Consider the following 22,007-nt stretch of genomic DNA (forward strand, 5'->3'; position numbering starts at 1 on the left):
TCAGAGTGGTAGCCGTATCAGCAAAAACAATGAGGAGTCCTTGTGGCACCTTAGACTAACAAATTTATTTGGGCATAAGCTTTTGTGGGCTAGAACCCACTTTGAAGATAGTAAGATAAATAGACTAGAATCTGCAGGGAAGTCAAAAGGCTAAGTAGTATGTTGCAGCTGTTGAGGAAAGTATTCTAGTTTCTATCTGAAGAGGAATAATATATCTGTAGCTGTCTTGTTATGACAAGATAGTTATGGATTGAAAAGGAGCTGTTTGATATATCAAATGCGAAGTGCATTAAGAAGTGGAGTCTAGAGTTTTGAAGAAGTGAATACATTTAGTGTGTTAAGTGACGTTAGTGCTCATGGAAGCTGCTAGCTTAGTGGTACTGGAGACTGATAGTCCTCGTTACCCACAGTTTACCTCAACCCTGGTTGAGAGAAACCATCTCTAGGAGTGAGATGGGAATTAAGTTTGCATTAGTCTTTGGTGTTTTTGAGACTGCAAACCAGAGTGCCAAATGCAGTTGTGATTTTTTTTTTTTTTTAATGTGGTCACCTGTCTACTAGAGTAAAACCTCTGGGATGTGTTTGTGTCTATGAGTAATGGTATTGCCAAACCAAAACGTTCAAAAACCCTCAGTTGAGCTCCCCAAAATTGAGATTGACTTAAAAATAATACATTATCTGTTTCTTATCCCCTTCTTTCTCGTTACATACGAGTCATGTATTCCAACTCCTCAACTATGAGGACTAGAAATATTTTTTTTAAATGAAAACTCATAACTCCAGGACTGGGGCTTTAAGAAAAACACTAGTTATTACAAGACTCTCAATAAAATACGTCCATGTTGGCAATATTGCAGTAAACAGTATATGTTCTCCATGAACACCCTCAGTGCTGGTTGTTTGCGTTACAGTCTGTGAGATGATGTATAGAATGTAAAGACCTGTCAGTGTTCTTGAGTCTTTGAGAAGATTGTTTTTGGTATTTGTCATTCATGTGTATGGCTGACTTTGATTAAGTTATGGCTGGTGCTGATAGTATGTAGAATTCCAAAGGGGTGGCTTGTTTTACATGTTGTATTATAGTTCCATTTAGCTCTCTCTCTAAGATTTCCGGGACTGGGAGTTTGGAAGAGTCGGAGTAGGTGAAATGAAATCTAAACAGCACAAAATTCAGTGATAGCTGGATGAAGACTTCTAGTTAGGATATACAGTTTGTCATTGATACAAGTCCATTTGAAAGGTGGAAAATAGCAACTTTAAGGGGATTATCATATTGTCAGCAGGACAGATACAGAACAAATGAAACCAGTATGCTAAGAAAGATGGACAGTGATGTAATTTTTTGAAAATAATTTGTTTACATTAGTTGTATGGTAATACTAGAGCATAAAAACTGAGGCCTAGTCTATATTAGAAAAGGATTGCTGATATAACTATAACATTCTAGCTATACTGGCAAACCTTCCTAGTGTAGATGCAGCGTATACTGGTAAAAGAGTGCTTTTGCTGGTATTGCTTATACCTTATTTTGCTCAGGAAAATGGTATACTGGGATAAAAATGCTTTTCCCAGTATAACTGTGACTGCACTAGAGCTTTTGCTGATATAGAAATGTCACAGGATTTCCCCTCCATACACACATGTAAACTCCTAACCACCGTTACTGAATACAGGTTTCCATCTTCTCAGAACTGTAGGAAATAACAAAGCTAAATCTCAGTTATTGAAAATACATGAAGTAAACAATTAATGAAGAAATTTTGCTTTTTACTTTTTATGATGAAAAAAATTATTTGTATTACCATGGCACCTAAGAGCCCTAGTTATGGACCAGTAACCCATTGTGCTAGGCACTATACAAACAGAACAAAAAGATGGACCCTGCCCCCAAAGAGTTTACAATCTTAAGTATTAATCGAGAGACAACAAGTGGATACAGACAGGCAGACTGGGGAGTACAAGGAATCAATATTGGTCGATATTGTAGGCTATGGGTGGGCAAACTTTTTGGCCTGAGGGCTACATTGGGTTTCGTAAATTGTATAGAGGGCCAGTTAGGGCCTGGCCCCCACCTCCTATCTGCCCCATCCAACCCCCCCGTTCCCTGACGGCCCTCCCCAGGACCTCTGCCTCATCCAACCACACCTTCTCCCTGTCCCCTGCCACCCCATCCAACCCCTGCTCCTTTCTGACTGCCCCCCTGGGACACCTGCTCCGATTCAACTCTCTGCTCCCCCCCACCCCCCCCACCCCCTACCCACACCCCCGCCCCCTGACCACCACCCCGAACTTGCCTGCGCTCTATCCAACCCCCTCTGCTCCCTGCCCCCTTACTGCGCTGCCTGGAGCACGGGTGGCTGGCGGGTGCTACAGCTGTGCCACCCGGCTGGAGCCGGTCCACAGTGCTGCCGCCGCCACCACACAGCTCAGAGCACTGGGTCAGGCCAGGCTCTGCAGCTGCGCTGCCCCAGGTGCTCACAGCCCCGCTGTCCAGAGCATTGCACCAGTGGTGCAGTGAGCTGAGGCAGCGGGGGGGGCTAGCCTCCCGGGCAGGACGATCCCACAGGCCGTAGTTTGCCCACTCCTGTGGTAGGCAATGGTCTCAACACACCCAGCAGGCTTTTGAGTGCTGTCTTGCATTTTGCATTATAAATAACACCCCACCGCCCCAAACAACATTGTTACAAACACAGTTGCGTGGATTGCATAGTACTTTGGGCTCATTCAAACAAAATGCATTTTAATGCAGCCAAATACAAATTTATACCCCTAGGGTTCAATAATTCCTGACTCCTGGATGCAGCCCATACCTACAGAATGGGGGACTGTATTTTGGTAGGCAGGGACTGAAAAGGGTTTAGGGATCATAGTGGAGAAGCATCTTATCATGAGCTAGTGAGATGCTGTGGCAAAAAGGGCTAATGTGATCATTGGAGGTAAAATCGGGAGTAACGAGCAGGAAGATTTTTACCTCTGCATATGGCATCGGTATGGTTGATAGTGGAATCCTGCATCCAGTTTTGGTATCCATATTTTTAAAAGGATGTTGAAAAATTGGAGAGGCTCAAAATAGAAAAGAGCCACAAAAATTTGAAGACTGGAAAAAAAACAGTGGGAGATTTAAAGAGCTCAATCAGTTTAATTGATCAAAAAGAAGATTGAGGTGACTTGATGAGTGTATAAGTATCTTCAGGGGGAAGAAAGATCTTTAGGATCTTTAATCTAGCAGAGAAAAGCAGCACAAGAACTAATGGCTGGAAGCTGCAGGCAGACATATTTATATTAGAAATTAGACACTTTTTTAATAGTGAGGAGGTGATTAATGATTGAAACAAATGGCAAATCCACCATTTCTCTTTGTAATCTTCTTGATATCTTCAGATGCCTTTCTGGAAGATGTGCTTTAGTCAGACAAGTTATCCGTCTCAGTACAGGGGTAACTGGGTGAAATGTAATGGCCTGTGATATATAGGTGATTAGATTAGGTCATCTAATTAATGATCTCTTCTTGCCTTAAACTCTATGAATAGTGTTACCAGCTCCCATAATTTCTTCAAGTAAAACGATTTCTTCTGGAGCTGGAGTCAATCTCCTGATGACACCAGAAGGTCCAGCCCTCTCCTGGAGTTCAGTTCTGCCTGTGGGAAGCCCCCTCTGTCTGTCTTCCCCAGTCCCCACTTGTCGGCCTCCTAGGGAAGTCAGGAAATATTTGGGAAGGGCAGCAGGGAGAGGGCGCAACTGACAACATTCTCAAAGGAATGGAGGGGGGAGGGAGCAGAAGGAACCCAAAAATCTCCTCTCTTTCCACCATGCTCTGCTCTCTCCTTTACTGCCTTCTCTATCTCTGCAGTGCCTGGCCTGGGAAGTGGGGAGGGGATGAAGAACTCCCTGGAGTTATGCACCCACTCCAAAGGCCTATGAAGGGAGAGAAGAGGATGCTTCTGCAGGCCTTGGGGGGGCGGGTGGCAAGGAGAAAGAACCCTAGATGCTGCATGAGGTGAGGCTGAGGTCGAATTTAAATGGGGGATTGCATAATTAATTGCTTGGCAGAGGGACTTGGAGGTGGGGAAGAGAGGCAGATTAATTAATCAGAATGTTTGGGAAGAAGCTGGAAGCTTTGCACTGTCAGGCAGCCAGCGAGTGCCAGAATTGCCTGGCTCAATACATTTGCAAAGGTTGACAACGCTGTCACATAAACTCAGGGTGTGCTGAGAGGGTTCAAAAAATCAAAAGACCAAAAATGAGTGTTGAACTTTTGGGGCTGGCAATACTGCAGTTATGCAGACAACTTATGATCTAGAACAGAGGTTCTGAAACTGTGGTCCGTGGAGCACCATTCAAGTGGTCTGCAGATAGTTCCCTCTAAGGTGTGTGCCTCGGCAGCTGCACATGAGGGAATGAAGAGCCACCCACCTAATTAGTGGAGCTGCACAGGCGTGGCTCCACTGATTAGGGGCCTGGACCTTGGAGAAGACACACATGTAAGGTGAAGTGGTGGCCTTGGAGGGAATAAGGAGTAGGTGGGAGGGGGCAGTGGGGTGAGAAGAGGGGGTGGGGGGAATTTGGGATGTGCAGGGCTGTGGTAGCCAGAGAAAGAGGCGATTTTCCCCAGCCTCAGGGCTGTGGCAGTGAAGAGACCCTCCCCACCCCCTTCTTCCCAGCCCCATCTCGGAGGCTGTTGCGGCAGGGGAGAGAGGGCACATCCATCACATTAGAAAGGTAAGACTACTGATATCAAAATATGTGTGTGCTTTTATTTGTAGGGGGGAAAAGTTAATTATTAAGGTTTTTTTATATAGCGCTCTTATCCAAAGCGCTTTACAATAGTTAGCTAACGGTACAAATAACATTTGGCAAGATCATTACGTGGTCCACCGAGACCCTCAGCAATTTGCAAGTGGTCCATGGGGGAAAAAAAAAAGTTTGAGAACCACTGGTCTAGAATCAAAGATAGTCTTTTTGCTGGGACTGAATGGCCTAACCTGGGCAACGTGTATGGCCTGCTGGGTCCAGCATGCAGTGATCACCCTGGATCTGGTCAGCAGCAGGTGGCTTGGTGTGCAGAGCCATGGCTGGGGGAGGGATGGAGCTGGGGCCCTTCAGCCCCACAACCACCCTCTGTCATTGGAGTACAGGTAGGGCTTCTGGCTGGGCAAGTCTGTTACAGCCCCGGGGGAGAGCTAGGGGCCTGGGCAAGACTCTGCTGTGAGAAGGATGGAGTGAGACAGCCCAGGGGAGGGGTGGGTGTGGGTGAGGGTGAAAGGGGGGTTATGGTGCTAAAACCTCCTCCCCTGGGGGGAGTTAGGTGGGGGGTGGGGTAACTAGCCTCCATTTTAAATAAAGAAAGGCGCCTCCATCTCCTTCCCTTAGTGACCCTTAGTAAAGATGGTGCTGAGGCCGAGAGTTCTGCCAGGGGATTTTTCACGTGCGCTCCGTGAAGACAGCGGCGGCCTCGTCGCACGTATTACACTCTCTCGCAGGCTGTTTGCCTTCAATAAAGATGGCGAGTGCCTTTGGCGTCACTTCCGGGTAGTGCTCAGCCGGCTGCCCTGGGTCAAGATGGCGGCCCTTGCCTACGGCGGGGGCACGCTAAGGGCAGAGGAAGCGGAAGTGATATCCACCGCCCCCGCGCACGGGGTGAGGAGGAAGGAGGTGCGGCGGGCCCCCCAGCCGCAGCGGTTGCTGGGTAACGGGGGAGCGAGCGAACCTGGGGCGCTGTAAGTGGCCGTGAGGGAGCAGGAGGTGGTAGGGACATGGGGCAGCGCGACCTCCCCTCATGCCCCCGCGAGGCAGGGAGCGGCTCTGGCCGGGCGCCAGGCCCCATGCGAACCGCCAGGGAGCCCCTGGGGGCTGCGCCTTAGGACACCCCCCAGCCAGTCAGTCACTTGCCTGTTGGGAACCCTGCCCCCCGTCACCCACCTTTTTCTGCTCTCCCGGTACTGGGGTCGGCTGCCTCCGTGGCTCCCTGCCCCGGGCTCGTAGCCTGGTGTGACTCGCTCCTAGCCGAGCGACCCTCTTTCGGGGCCAGCAGCGAGCGGATTATTTGTGCCCCGGCCTGTCCCGCTGTGCATTCCCCCTCCACGGGCAGACGGGAGAAGCTGGTTACTTACCCTGCTGTTTCTAGTCATTTTCATCAAGTGGCTGTCCTGCGCTTTGCACAGAGCAGCAAACCCTGCAGAGGAAAGTTTAAATCTACATAGCTGATAACAAAGCAGGAGAAACGTGAGTCTGAAGCTTTGTAAAGCCTTTCTCATTTGTTTTTTTTTTTTTTTTAAGTCCTAAAACGTCACTGTTGGTTTTTAAATTGTCTGACGCTGGCCCATTAAAGAGACAAGGTGAGAGTGAGGTAATATCAGTTATGGGCCCATGAATTAATTTATAGTTTTGAGCATAGGGAAGAAAGGAGCGGGGGAAATGTCTTGAAGATGTGGTCTGATTTTTTTTCAGCTCTTTGCTCGTGCAGCTACCTTGCTGGGGGGAAAAGCGTACAAGTTCTTGCGTACATGCACCTAGGAGGCTAGATGGCTTGGTGACGAGATAGAGAGTTTTTCATTTGTAGGGCTCTAGCTACAAGGCCTCAGAACAAAGTTAAGATACCGTACTTAAATGCAGTTCCAGCTAAACCTGTTTCTAGATAACCTGGTCACTGGGGATGGAACCAAACCAGGTGTTTAAAAAAGTGTATTCGAGCTGACATCCTAAAATAATTTGTTGAGCTAACTAAATATGCCATACCAAGCCAAATCTAATAACTTCTTTCTGGCATGTACGTAAATAAGCTTTTATGTAAACAAATAAAGTAGATTAATCTGTGTATTTGTAGGACAGGAGAGAAGATATTTTAGAAATCACAATTTTCTCTCTCTTCGTAATCTGCAATTTCTATTGCTGCTAGATTAGAAAGCCTAAAGAACAGTAAAACCAACTTCAACTAACAGCGAAGTTGATGTATTTATTTTTAAAACTTACGTTTCAATTACTTTCATTGAGAGGGAACTTGATGTGTTTCCTACTTGTAATTTCTAGAGAGATTCTCAGTTACTTGTACATAATTTCTCTTACAGTTGCGTAATGGCAGAAACTAATGCCTCCCCCCTGAAACACTTTGTGCTGGCTAAAAAGACAATTACTACTATCTTTAACCAATTGCTGGATTATGTCACTGAAGGATCAAGTTTTGTTGAAGGTTAGTTTTCATCTTTGGGGCAGGGACCTTGCATCTTTGTACTTGTATAGAAATTACCACAATGCGTCCCTGCTCCTTGTCGGGTCTTTGGGTACTATGGTAACACATACATTAATTGTAATCATACATTCTTCAATGCCAGAGTCTTAGGATATATACAGGTATTGTAAGGGGAGGTGGTATGGTGCAGCGAGGTGGGAAACCTAGAGTTTATTCTCTGCTCTGTTTAATTTGTTGTATAATCTTGGGAAAGTCACTTAAACCTACACTTTCAAACTTGGATGCCTAAAGACGCACCTAAATAAAAGCGGATTTTCAGAACTGCTAAGCACCTTTGGCTTCCATTGACTTTAATGAAACTACTTGTGCTAGCCAACACAAAGGGTATGTCATCACTGTAGAGTTAATCTGGGTTTTTACTCAAGTGTTTCCCCTAACCTCCCACCTGTTCCCATCTATGAACCTCTGAGCAGAGTTTGGTGGTGATTTCAGTCCAGGATAGCTGGCTGTTCTGGGACTGTAGGCAAAAACCAGAGTGAGCCTTTCACTCGTGCTGGTATCCAGTCAGTTGGCAGTGAGGATGCATGCTAAACCACTTGAAGTGCTGATAGTCTTCCAGGGCTGTAACAGTTTCCCCCCTTATGCCCAGAAAGAGAAACAAGTTCTCTCACAATTCACTGGGAAAGAATCATTGCACAGCTCAACGTGCTGCAGAACAAAGAACTATGGGATATGCCCCCCAAAAGTCCTAGCAACACATAGGAGTGCATGTTGCACCAGTGTGGACCCAGTAACTCAAGGGTGACTACTCACAACTGGGCTGGGCTAGGCTATTCTGAGTGCCAAGCACCCAAGTTAACTCTGCAGTGAAGACATGCTCTAAAATCAATAGTGTTTATGGAATGGGGTTGATTCCTCCTCATCCCCCGCCCCCTCCCCGCCTGAAGGAGAGGGGATGACAAGGAATGGTCAAAAAAGCAGGAGACAAGTGATACCAATGACTTAGCAAATTTAGTCCAGTGTGTTGCTGTGGCTTATTCCAATTCCAAAATTCTTATGTTTTAGTTAAGAGATAGTAGATTTAAAATTCTACAGATATACTGTAGGTGTATGACATGCAGTTAGCAACTTTGTGTTTTACTAATGCCTGTCTCAACCTGTTAAATGACCATGACTAATATCAGAGTTTGTAGCTAGCTCTTTGATGGCATATATTAAATAACAGTGTTGATCCACAACTAATGCCTTAGAACATAAATTGGTCTCATGATTTCTTTTGTAATAATCTTTTCTTATGTATAGCAACATATAGGAACCCAGAACTTGAATATGTAGCAACTAAAGAAGAACTGGTGAAAATACAGGCATATAAAAACAAATTGGCAGACATTGGTGAGGTGCTTTCACGGAGGCACATGAAAGTTGCATTTTTTGGCAGGTAATGAACTTAATTACCAAAATAAATTGGATTTTCTATTTCAAGGTTTAGTGTTTATCTCTTCAAGTTATATGCACTTGGATTTTGCATAACACCTTGTAACAATTTGTTCCCAATGTAATCACAAAAATGTAGGACTAGAAGGAACCTTGATAGGTCATCTAGTGAGTCCCCTGCACTGAGGCAGGACTAAGTAATAACTAGATCATCCCTGACATCTGTTTGTCTAACTTATTCTTAAAAACCTCAAGTGACACAGATTCCACAACTTCCCTAGGTAATTTTGTTCTACTGCTTAACTACCTTTACAGTTAGGAATTTTTTTTCCTGATGTCTAACCTAAATCTCCTTATTGCAAGTTAAGCCCATTACTTCTTGTCCTGTCCTTATTGGTTAAGGAGAACAATTTATCACCCGCCTCTTTTTATAACATACTGGAAGACTGTTATCATGTTCCCCCCTTCTTCTTCTCTTCTCCAGATTAAACTGGTTTTGTTTTTTCAATCTTTCCTTGTAGATCATGTTTTCTAGACCTTTAATCATTTTTATTGCTCTTCTCTGGACTTTCTCCTATTTGTTCACATCTTTCCTGAAGTGTGGAGCCCAGAACTGGATACAGTGAGGCCTTCTAAGTGCTAAGCAAAGTGAAAGAATTACTTCTCATGTCTTGCTTATAACAATCCTGCTAACACATCCCAAAATGATGTTTGCTTTTTTGGCCATAGTAATATATTCTTGACTCATTTTGTTTGTGATCCAATATACCCCCTAGATCCTTTTCTGCAGTACTCCTTTCTAGGCACTCATTTCCCATTTTGTATTTGTACAATTGAATGTTCCTTCCTAAGTGTAGCACTTTGCATTTGTCCTTATTGAATTTCATCCTATTTACTTCAGACCATTTTTTCCAGTTTGTTACGAATTCTAATCCTGTCCTCCACAGCACTTGCAACCTCTCTAAGCTTGATATCGTCTGCAGATTTTATAAATGTACTCCCTATGCTGTTATCCAAATCATTTTATGACAATATTAACTAGAACGGGACTCAGGACAGATCCTTGTGAGATCCCACTCGATATGCCTTGACTAGCTTGACTATGAACCATTGATAACTACTCTGAGTATAGTTTTCTAGCCAATTGTGCACCCACCTTATAGTAGTTCCTCTAGGCCAGTGGGTCTCTCAACAAATTTTTTGGTGGCCTCAGAGTGCGGCCACCAACTCTTGCTGGTGGCCGCGCTGACAATTTTTCCTAAAATATTTAATTAACTTTAGGGAAAACAAATAAATATGCACATATACATGTCCAAATATTGTAATTTATTTATGTAGGGTTTTTTCAGACTCAGTAATAAAAATAATTTATAGTTGTCTTTATTCTTTACAGGACCTAAACAGACTAGAAACACAGATAAGGCACTTTGCGTGTTCTTGTCTCTTGTTTCTTTTGCTTTTTTTGGTTGTGCTCCCTGCCCCTCCCCCCCAAGACTTGCTAGCTAGTAAGTCTTCTGTTGTGAAAAGTGATGTTTGTTAATATCACTTTTCACAGCAGATTTACTCTTCCTCAGGAAGCCCTGCGATAAACTAAGCCCTGGATGGGGACGTGGGCAGGTAGGCAGTGGGGTCCAGGGATGATGGCAGGGGTAGTGAGCCTGGGCTGGAGCCTGGAACCAGAGCCTGCCACCGTCTGGACGGAGCCCAAAGCCCCGTGGCCGAAGCCTGCCTCCTCTACCCCTGGGAAAGTGGGGAATTCACCAGTTGCCTGCACCTCCAGCGTTTGTTTTTCTGGAAGGGGGCAGGGCCCAACCGCTGCTGGCAGCCCTGTGAGAGGGTCCACTGCTTTGCATCCCTCCCTCCCCCCCCCAATCACAGACCAGATGGCTGTGGCCGCAAGAAAAGGCCCTGGTGGCCGCATTTGAGAAACACTGCTCTAGGCTATATTGTTTGTTTATGAGATGGTCATGTGAAACAGTATCAAAGGACTTACTAAAATTGAGAGAGATCACATCTACTGCTTTCCCCCATCCACAAGGCTTTCAGTTGGTTTGATATTTGTTCTTGACAAATCCTTGTTGACTGTTACTTAACATCTTCTAGGTGCTTACAAATTGATTGTTTAATTATTTGCTCCATTATCTTTCTGGGTACCAAAGTTAAGTTGACTATAATTCTCTGGGCTGTCCTTAGTCCCCTTTTTATAGATAGGTACTACGTTTGCCCTTTCCTGTCCTCCGGGATCTCTCCTGTCCTCCATGAGTTCTCAAAGATAATTGCTAATGGTTCAGAGATCTCCTCAGCCAGTTCCTTAAGTGTTCTAGAATGTATTTCATCAGGTCCTGCCAATTTGAAGACATCTAACTCGTCTAAGGACACGTCTACACTGGTGACCTTGCAGCAGCACAGCTCCTTTTGACATAATTAAACCACCCCCATCGAGCAGCATAGTAATGTTGTCGGGAGTGAGTCTCCTGCCGACATAGCACTGTCCACACGAAGCTTCTGGTAGTGTCACTTATACTCAGAGGGGTGGGTTTTTTTCACACCCCCAAGTGACATAAGTTATACCGACGAAAGTGCTAGTGTAGACATAGCCTAAGTAATTCTTAACTTGTTGTTTCCCTATTATAGCTTTAGATCCTATCCCATTTACATTGATAGTCACTATGTTAGTAGTCCGATCTGTTCTAACCTTTTTGTTGAAAACTAAAACAAAAAAGGCATTTAACATAGGCATTAATGTTGTATAAAGATATCTTCACACTTGTATATTCACTGTTGAATCTTCCTTTGATACCGTCCTGCTCTATAACTGCAGCTTAATTACGTACATAATGTCACATGCTTTCCACTGGCAAAATTCAATGGAATGATTAATTATTTCCATGAAACTTTTCATAGTGTGATTCTCTGTGTAGCGCCATTGTTTAACTGAAGAGTATCTTTGGATTGCCAGCATCCTCTTACCACAGTTTTGCTTTAACTTTGTAGTGTTCTTGTTTGTTTAATTTCCTCACACTTTTAAGGATTCTGGTTTGTGTTGACTGCTGATGACCCTGAAAAACAAAGAAATGTTTGATTGCCTGTGTTTCTGTACACAAGCAACTGAGAGAAACCAATAGAAAACGGGCAAATATTTTTAAAATAAAGTTTCTAGCTAGTGTGAAGTTAGTCATGATTATTTGTTAGAACGCTAACTGTGCTATGTGATTTTACAAACAAGTATGAATATTTGAAATTACTTAGGGTCCTGTGAAATTCATAGTTAACTCTCACTTAATTTGGAAGAATGCTGGTTACAAATCTTGGTTGCAGAACGTCTTCCCTATTTAAGTAACATTCCCAAAATATTGGAAGAAAATGCTCTTTTAGAACTCTTCTTCTGTTCTAAAAATAACATTTTCAAGTGTTGGGAAATACTTAATAATGAGCAGTTAGTGATCATCTCAATTTTACTTTTTTAATACATTCTGCAGTAAGCAGGTAACTGCGACAACAGGCTCTATAAGTGTTGCAATTGAAATAGTTCAGTTCCTCAATTTAACATACTGAGGAAAATATTAAACATTATTTTAAGGGATACTTTCAGGTATTTAAGTACAAATGTTGGTTATGTGTAGCTTGGGGTTGGGGGGGGTTGAAAAACTTAATATTAATAGAAAAGTTTTAATGACTTTTTTAAAAAAAAACTTTCACTGAAAAGTTTATTTTGATTGAAGCATTCCCATTCAATGTTTGTAAGCCAAATTTTGCCGCTTCATGTTAGTGCACGACTACTAGAAACTGGATCTGAGCAGAGATGAAGGTGAAGTTCGTAAGACTTATTTTCACTGTATGCTGTGAGTGAAATGTAGAATAGTCAGTCACTATAAATGGTGAAGAGCAATCTTAAGGTCCTGATTCCTGCAGATGCTTTGCTTTGTTTACATGAGTAGTTCTTCTGAAGCAAATGGGACTTACTCGTGGGTAATTTTATTGTGGAAGCCATCCTCCAGTTGAGACGGTTATCTTACATTAAGGAGATCTGAGTGGTCATATTTGACTGTAAGACTTTACCTTGGAATGAAAAGTGTTTTTGAAAAGTAGCTGAATTTATTATTTTTATCAAGTTATTTGTATTAGGGTAGTGCCTGGACGTTTCAGTCAGGATTAGGGTGCTATTGTGATAGGCACACAACAAACACAGAATAAAAGGCGGTCTCCGTTTTGACATCTAGGACCAGGATTACACTAAAACTTTTGCTGGTATAGTAATGTTGGTTAAGGTTGTGACTTTTTGTGTGGTGTTGGGGGGGGGTGTCTTTTTTTCTGACAAAAGTCCTACTGTAGATTCAGTTATACTAAAATAAAAGTGCTTTTGCCAGTGTAGTTTATTTTGTGTGCCACACCAGTATACGCTATACTGTCAAAAGGGCTTTTTTGTTGGTATAAGCTATATCTACACTAGGAGGGTTTGCCAGTATACCTATACTGGGAAACGTGTGTGTGTGTGTATGTATATAGACCTGTCCTTAGGCTCTATTCCTGCAAGCTGTGCTGTATGGACACAAGGGTATGCCATGAGGAACAATTTGAAGAATCTGGGCCTAATTAAGTAGGGAGAATACAATCTAAAGCAAAGGTGTGTTTGGTTTTCTGTATGCCTTGCTTTAAATACTTTTATATTCTCTCTTCCTCTAGAACAAGCAGTGGAAAGAGTTCTGTCATTAATGCAATGTTGTGGGATAAGGTCCTTCCTAGTGGGATTGGTCACACAACGAATTGCTTTCTCAGTGTAGAAGGAACAGATGGTGATAAGGCTTATCTCATGACTGAAGGATCAGATGAAAAGAAGAGTGTCAAGGTATAGTTTTTTCAATGGTTAAGAAGCAGGTGCTTGGAAACCTAGTATTAAAAGGGCCATTTTGTTAGGTGCAATATTTAACACTTACCATTTTTAAGTATGGGGAACATAAACCAAATTTATTTAGTATTTCAAAGTCATTCTTCCAGCACTGAAATAACAAAATAAAACTAAAACAAAGTCCATAGCACTTTCTTAGGCCTTGCATGTAAACAGCTCATTTGTACCTTACTCTATTGAGTGGTTGTGTATGTAGGACCACCACTAAGTTCTATAACTTCTTTTCAAAGCTCTAGAAGGCTCACATTTGAAAAATACACATGGACCATTTTCTTCCAAAAACTTACTATGTAAATTCAGAAAAATATGCCTCTGGTTTACTTTTTAAACATTTTGCGTACTTAAACATTTATTTTGATTTATTAAACCCGTGTTAAAGGATGATGGACAGCTAATTATAATCTCGCCTTGGGTTCCCATACTTCAGTTATTACCAACTGTTGTTTGTTTTGTTTTGTTTTTTTAAACCAGTCTGGCTTGTTCGGCATGAAGTTCAGAAATGCTCATTTTAATCCATAAAGTGTATTTAAAATAATTACCCTTTAAATACAGTGAGAGGTAGTGTGCTGGCCTCGTAGCATTTGAAGAAGTACATTAACACTCAGTGGTAACCCTCCAGCCATATAAGGAATACCACCACTCCAAGGAGAGTCCTGTCTTTTTCTCAAAGTGTAGAAAAATGATTGTTTAGACACTAAGGGATGTTAAAGGCCCTGGATGGAAAGAAGGCATTTGAAAAAATGATTCACAGTATTTAAGCTATAAGTTGAAACCTTTTATCAATGATCTATTCAAAAAGTCTTGGCTTTAGTTTTATTTTTTTAAGGCTGTTATTGCAGACCTAAGTATCTTTCTTTTTCTGATGCTTTGCATTTTTCACAGACTGTTAATCAACTTGCCCATGCGCTTCATATGGATAAAGATTTGGAAGCTGGCTGTCTTGTCCATGTCTTTTGGCCCAAGGCAAAGTGTGCTCTCCTGAGAGATGACTTGGTTTTGGTGGACAGGTATAAGTATTTTATTAAACCAGTTATCTAAAGAGTCTTCCGCATTATCTGATCCACACTAATTTTGTTAACCTAAGTTAAATGTATTGTTGATTTAATGTTGTGGTTTTTAGATATGTCATAAATAAGTTAACAAGAACAATTTTAAGTGCTTGAAGTTTGTTCCTTTGTGTAGACACTCTGGTCTGTCCTCATCAAACCACTGTACATATTTTGGCCGAGCCACAGTTGGTATGAGAGTGTGTCCCATCATTGAGCTCAGCAGGTCTCTAGTTTTTGGCTGAGTTAGGCTTATACTTTAAAAAAAAAAAAAAAACTAATATGGTGATACAGTTAAGGTCATCCTACCAACTGTAACTCTTTCCCTGTCCCTCAGGAGCCTGGTTATCCTGTGAACCCCTCATGCTTATGTAAAATATAGATAATCTGGACTTTTGATGGAAAAGATTTTTGATAAGGACTTCATTGCTGAGATAATACAGAGATGGCATTCTAGAAATGCCTAAAAAAGAGACTTTTTGAAGGCCCCAGCCTGTGGCAGTGGAGCTGTTAAATTCACATTATGTGGCTTATTTGTGGAATCAAAGAATTCTGGACTGTATTGTCTGTTTTTCTACAAACATGTTGAATACATAAGGATTCCCCTGCCATCCTGGATATAAGCTACCTATTTATTTTTTTTCACCTCTTAAGTGGTACATAAAAACTACAATATGGTTTTGCTCTGATGAGGGATTTTGTAACAAAGGCACTTTATTACTCAGCAGCTGACAACTTGTCTCCACTTGAAATGCTACAGCAACACAGCTGCAGTGGTAACAAGTTCTCCCATTGGCGTAGGTAATCCACCTCCCTGAGAGGTGGTAGATAGGTCAATGCAAAAATTCTTCTGTCAACCAAGCACTGTCTACACTGGGGATTAGGTCAGTTTAACTATGTTGCTTAGGGGTGTGGATTTTTCACGCCCCCCACTTCTCACAGTGACATAGCTGGGTTGACCTAACTTTTCAGTACAGGCCAGGCTTGAGTGTATTCAGCGTACACATTGCTCACTACCCATGGGGGGGGGGGGGGGAAGTACTACTACTGATTATTGTGCTTCTGATCTTATATCCTTGAAATCAGAGGGAGCATTGTTATTTTCTTCCTCGAATGCCGGATCTGTCCACGTGTAAGCAATATAGAGCAACCCAGTTGGCAGAGTGAGCTGGCTTGCACATCATCAATGGAATTGTAATTAAGTGGCAGCTCTGTATTATGCCCTCAGTGACGCCTGTGCAACCCCACTGAACACATTGGGAGTACACAGTGGTCTTTGAGGACACAATTTGAAGACAATAGGGTTGCATAGGGGTAATTTAGGTTATGATTGCCTATCAGAATCCTTGTTGCTAGTGTGGAAGTCTGAGAAGGAGAACTTAGTTTGTTTCTCAAATTCCAGATTGAATTTGCAAAGCTTCTGGGGGTGGGTGGAGAATCTTTTTATTAGTAAATTGAGCAAATTTGAATGGGAAATGATTGAGAGATAACAAACAAGGGACTTCACAATGCTATTTCTAGTTACATTGTACAGTAGAATTGTGCTTTAAGTATTCTTCCTTTTTAAGAAACTGCTAGAAATTGACTATCTTAACTTGTGTTTAATGAAGGTTTTTGCCTGGGAACTTTTTTTTTTTCTCTCCAGAGTAGAAGGAATGCTTACCTCCAAGTCGTTATGGCATTTGCAAGCTACAAAGAGATTCCAGAACTTGGAAGTGTAGCTGGTTGAAAAAGTGGGAAAATATTTAGCAAAAAACAGGCTCTATTTTTTTGGTTGAAATCTGAAATATCAACAATTTTTGTTGTTGAAACTTTGGAATTTTCCACCAGTACTATAACTGTTTGAAAAATTTATCACATTTTATGTGGGGGAGAAATATTGGGGGGAAAAAAATCATTTTTTTTTTTTTCAATTTTAAAGAAATTTTCCAAAAAAATTTAATGAAACATGGGAAATTTAGACCAGCTTTACTTGCAAGCCATGCTGGTCCATGGAGCTTACGGATTGCTCAGCCCTGAATCCTACACATACATACAATTCTTCATCCTTCCCTGGACCTTTTGCTTCAGGTCAAGTTAAGACCTCTGGAGAGCCCTTTCTGTGTGCAAAAGCTACTTCTAATAACTAAATAATTAAGGCCCTGCTTTAATCGCAGGATGATTGTCTAAAAATTGCAGCTGAGTTGCAGACAAGCCATGGACAATCATGTAAAAGTAATAATGGATCTTCTTATTTGTGATAATATGGTCCCTTATTACTTTCCTGCAATTTTCCACGGGGCTGGGAGCGGGGGCTCCTGCTGTGAAAATTGCGGTGGAAGCCTAATATTGCAGGATCTGCAATATTGTGAATTAAGTAGGGCTTTATAAATATTTAATTACTTGACAGGGTTCAGAAACTTTTCATTTCTCTTGGCCAATACGTTTAGTAGTTCTGATAAACCAAAAAATAATGTTCAGAAAATGTTCAAGAAATAAGATTGACCTACTTTTTGAACTTTCATCCATCAAATACGTTTTATATAATTTCACACTTACCAGATAAATTCCACCCTACGCTTGAGATTATACCTGTAAGATTTGAGGCAGATGGGTTTAATTTTGGCTGGAATGTGGGAGTAAAAATCAAATTTACAATGGGTACTTTCAACCTTAACTATGGAGAGAGACTATCTTCCAAATGTCTCTCCAGAATCATGGGAAAGTACATTTTGTTAGGATCTTGGAACACTAGTGACAGGATATTTTTTGTTTTGCAATTTATAGAGATGACTTTTTAAAATTTGTAAGTGAGGTTAATGCTAATTTTTTTAAGCTATTTTGGCAACTCTGAAGATTTGATGTGTTCACAAAACTTTCTCAATATTCTCTTACCAGTGCACCTCAACCTGCCCTTGGAGGGACTGTTCATAGGGATGAAAGAATAATTGATGCTTCTAGCCCATTCAGCACTTGGCTTCTCTGCTGAGATTTGCAACAGTCTTTTATTTGTATTAGTGGCTTTTATTATGTGGATATGTGTCTGTTAGAAACTGAATGGAGACAACCAACTGGTTTTACATAAGTGACTGAACAGCTGCCAGATGTTTGTTACTTTCTGTCATGACCAGCTTGTGCTGCATTTCATCAGGGTTTCACATCCCAATACGAAGCCCCAGAACCATCCAGTCCTCTTGTTCAGTTTCTAAAAATGAAGAACTTTATTTTTCTCGATATTGATAAATATGTTTTTCTCCAACAGCCCTGGTACAGATGTCACTACAGAGCTAGACACCTGGATTGACAAATTTTGTTTAGATGCTGATGTCTTTGTCTTGGTTGCTAATTCAGAATCGACTCTCATGAATACGGTAGGACATTCTCTTGTTAATTAAAATTGTTAGGCTTTCGCTTAAATGCACAAGGATCCAGTAGGATGACTTCCCAAGGTCTGTTGGTATGTGGGAGCTTCTGCTTTCCTCCTAGAATTTATACTGTGAATTTTCCATGATTATTGGGGGCTAAGGGCACAGTGTGTTATAATGGTTAAAGCATCAGCATTCTGTTCTCAGCTTTATTGCTGATTTGCTCTGACGCTAGGCAAAGTCATTTATGCTTTCTGCCTCCATTTCCCCCATCTATAAAATGGCAGTAATACTTTTCCAACTTTATAGGAGACTCAAGATTCTCTGATGAAAAAGACTAACAATAAGAGTGTTCTCATCAAGGAAACAGACTGCACTAAAGTACTTTATACACACAATTGAAAGAAGATATAAAAGACGATGGCATTTAAGGACAGAAGGGACAACCAGATCATGTAGTCTGACCTTCTGTATGTCACAGGCCACCAACACCATGCAGCATCCATACACTAAACCTAACCAAAAGAGGTGTGGAGTAAATCCTGCATCTCTGTTCAATTCTTCTGTATGTTCCCAGCACTGAAGAGGGGGTAAATTTCCCTTGTAAGAATACATGTCATCAGTTTATCTAATCTGTCTTTCTGAAGGACAGTGCTAAGAAGGTAAGCTTTCTCTTCCCCTTACTACTACCCTATCAGCTATTAATGAAATAAAGAAATGAATTCAAAAAGAAAATCTTCCCCAGCATTCCAGTAGGTTGGAATAGCTGAATGGGAATCTGAAGAGAGCAAAAGCTGATCTTAAAACACTGCATACTATTTTCTGAGTTCCAACCATGGAGACTCCTTTACAAATGAGTTTTTCTGACAAAAGAGGTATCTTCTGACCTCATCTGAGGCAGAGAGAGAGGATTTGGTAGAACGGTGGCTTCACTATCCTATCCTCTTGCAGGACATGTTGGCTCTTCGTGTGGAGGGAGACTAGAAATCAATAACTTGAATGTTCAGTTGGTTTAAAAAAGTTGTTGGATTTTTGTCAAGAATCCATTACCACTTAGAAATATGGAAACAATGAGGATCTGTGTGCCTGGGAATGGTAATGAAGTAACAAAGGCCAAAGTTGATTTGGTTCTCTCATTAATTCAGGAAAATAGCTTATTTTTTAATGGTCAAACTTGGATTGTAACCATGCAGGAACCATGTGTGGGCTGTAAATCTGCAGGAAAATTCTTGTTAAGTTTGTGTTTGATGTTTAGCATCCTGGTTAATAAGCAATTTTGTGCTTATTTAATATGATTTCGCTGAATGACTTTTTTTCCAACCAGGCCCAGAAGAAAAATATGAAACCTAAAATTGGGTCATTGTCCTACAACTTGTCAGAGTGTAAAAGTCATGTAATCTTTGAGTTACCATACACATAATTCCTTGTTTATTAATGAGCGCAGCACATAGGTAATGGAGTCTGAAGATAATTAGCAGCGGAAGCTTATTTCAGTTGGAAGAGGCAATTTAAAAATATATATATATTTAGTAGTGATCTAGAGATTTTTATCCCAATACAAAGTCTTCATAAAATCTTGGTTTATGTCCCATCTTCTTTAGGAATAAAATCTCCTGTTCTGTTTACATTTTTGTTAGCGTTGCAGGTGCAATGAGATGAAAAACTTTGTTAAACAAATTTTAATTGTTCTAATGCGATCAAATATCTTGCCTCACCAAGTGTGGCAAATGCTGACTTTTTTTGCCGCCCACTTGCACATCCCTCCTGTTCAAGTAGAGAATGCAGTTACATGATATTCCTGTCCTTGTGTGTGCATTATCTTCACTTTATACAATTATAGTACGTGGGGGAATAGTTTTGTTTAGTGGCCTGCTGCAAAACCAGTGGCGGGACCACAAAACATTTTTTTGTATAGCTCCCTCCTAAGGGAGGAGTATAAAAATATTGCTCGAGCGTGCAGGGGTGTAATCAGGAAGGCCAAAGCACAATTGGAGTTGCAGCTAGCAAGGGATGTGAAGGGTAACAAGAAGGGTTTCTGCAGGTATGTTAACAACAAGAAGTAAGTCAGGGAAAGTGTGAGACCCTTACTGAATGGGGAAGGCAACCTAATGACATGGTGTGGAAAAAGCTGAAGTGCTCAATGCTTTTTTTGCCTCGGTCTTCACAGACAAGGCCAGCTCCCAGACTGCTGCACTGGGCAGCACAGTATGGGGAGCAGGTGAGCAGCCCTTGGTGGTGAAAGAACAAGTTAAGGACTATTTAGAAAAGCTGGACATGCCCAAGTCAATGGGGCTGGATCTAATGCATCTGAGGGTGCTGAAGGAGTTAGCTGATGTGATTGCAGAGCCATTGGCCTTTATCTTTGAAAACTCATGGTGATCGGGGAAGGTCCCAGACGATTGTAAAAAGACAAATATATAGTGCCCATCTTTAAAAAAGTGAAGAAGGCGAATCCGGGGAACTACAAACCGGTCAGCCTCACCTCAGTCCCTGGAAATATCATGGAGCAGGTCCTCAAGGAATCCATTTTGAAGCACTTGGAGGAGAGGAAGGTGATCAGGAACAGTCAACATGGATTCACCAAGGGCAAGTCATGCCTGACCAACCTGATTGCTGTCTATGATGAGATAACTGACTCTGTGGATATGGGGAAAGCGGTGGACGTGATATATCTTGACTTTAGGAAAGCTTTTGTTACAGTCTCCCACAGTATTCTTGCCAGCAAGTTAAAGAAGTATGGATTGGATGAATGGACTATAAGGAGTATAGAAAGTTGGCTAGATCGACGGGCTCAATGGGTAGTGATCAACGTCTCAATGTCTAGTTAGCAGCCGGTATCAAGCGGAGGGCTCCAAGGGTCAGTCTTGTTCAACATCTTCAATAATGATCTGGATGATGCGATGGATTGCACCCTCAGCAAGTTTGCGGATGACACTAAGCTGTGGGGACAGGTAGATATGCTGGAGGGTAGGGATAGGGTCCAGGGTGACCTAGACAAATTGGAGGATTGGGCCAAAAGAAATCTGGTGAGGTTCAACAAGGACAAGTGCAGAGTCCTACACTTAGGATGGAAGAATCCCATGCACTGCTACAGGCTGGGGACTGACTGGCTAAGCGGCAGTTCTGCAGAAAAGGACCTGGGGATTACAGTGGACGAGAATCTGGATATGAGTCTACAGTGTACCCTTTTTTGCCAAGAATGCTAACAGCATATTGGGCTGCATTAGTAGGAGCATTGCCAGCAGATCGAGGGAAGTGATTATTCCCCTCTATTCAGCACTGGTGAGGCCACATATGGAGTATTGCGTCCAGTTTTGGGCCCCCAACTACAGAAAGGATTTGGACAAATTAGAGTCCAGCGGAGGGCAACAAAAATGATTAGGGGGCTGGGGCACATGACTTATGAGGAGAGACTGAGGGAACTGGGCTTATTTAGTCTTGAGAAGAGAAGGATGAGGGGGCATTTGATAGCAGCCTTCAACTACCTGAAGGGGGTTCCAAAGAGGATGGAGCTCAGCTGTTCTCCGTGATGGCAGATGACAGAACAAGGAGCAATGGTCTCAAGTTGCAGTGGGGGAGGTCTAGGTTGGATATTAGGAAAAACTATTTCACTAGGAGGGTGGTGAAGCACTGGAATGGGTTACCTAGGGAGGTGGTGGAATCTCCATCCTTATTGGTTTTTAAGGCCTCGCTTGACAAAGCCCTAGCTGGGATGATTTAGTTGGGGTTGGTCCTGCTTTGAGCAGGGGGTTGGACTAGATGATCTCCTGAAGTCTCTTCCAACCCTAATCTTCTATGATTCTATGAAAAAGGAGGCCACTGGATTCTGTTGGAAGGAGTTCTTATTGTTGTAATAGATAGTGCCTTATTTGCAGATTTACAATTTCTTATTGGAACATAGCAATTTAAGTATTTCAAATGTTTTAACTAAGGCCTGGTCTACACTGGGGCTAGGTTGGCATAGCTACGGTGCTTACGAGCTCCATAAGCCTAACACCCAGTGTAGATGCAGTGAGGTTGACAGAGGAATGCTCTGTCAAACAAGCTACCATCACTCAGGGTGGTGGAGTTCATATAGAGATGGCGAATCC

General features: G+C 42.1%; 1 protein-coding gene across 4 annotated transcripts in view; it reads left to right on the forward strand.

The window, feature by feature from the left end:
• The first annotated feature begins 5,602 nt into the window (after positions 1-5,602).
• Positions 5,603-22,007, forward strand: part of MFN1 (mitofusin 1) — a 46,620-nt gene continuing 30,215 nt past the window's right edge. The window contains exons 1-7 of one of the 4 annotated variants that reach the window (XM_034782740.1): positions 5,608-5,717; positions 6,125-6,222; positions 7,065-7,186; positions 8,489-8,624; positions 13,304-13,466; positions 14,409-14,533; positions 17,814-17,922. In XM_034782740.1, coding sequence (XP_034638631.1) covers positions 7,072-7,186; positions 8,489-8,624; positions 13,304-13,466; positions 14,409-14,533; positions 17,814-17,922 — 648 coding nt within the window. In that variant the 5' untranslated portion in view covers positions 5,608-5,717; positions 6,125-6,222; positions 7,065-7,071. Of the gene's footprint in view, positions 5,718-6,124; positions 6,223-7,064; positions 7,187-8,488; positions 8,625-13,303; positions 13,467-14,408; positions 14,534-17,813; positions 17,923-22,007 lie in introns of all 4 variants that reach the window. The other 3 variants (XM_034782741.1, XM_034782739.1, XM_034782737.1) reach the window with 3 other exon arrangements.

The sequence above is a fragment of the Trachemys scripta genome, chromosome 9 (genome assembly GCF_013100865.1).
Source record: "Trachemys scripta elegans isolate TJP31775 chromosome 9, CAS_Tse_1.0, whole genome shotgun sequence".
Lineage (NCBI taxonomy): Eukaryota > Metazoa > Chordata > Testudines > Emydidae > Trachemys > Trachemys scripta.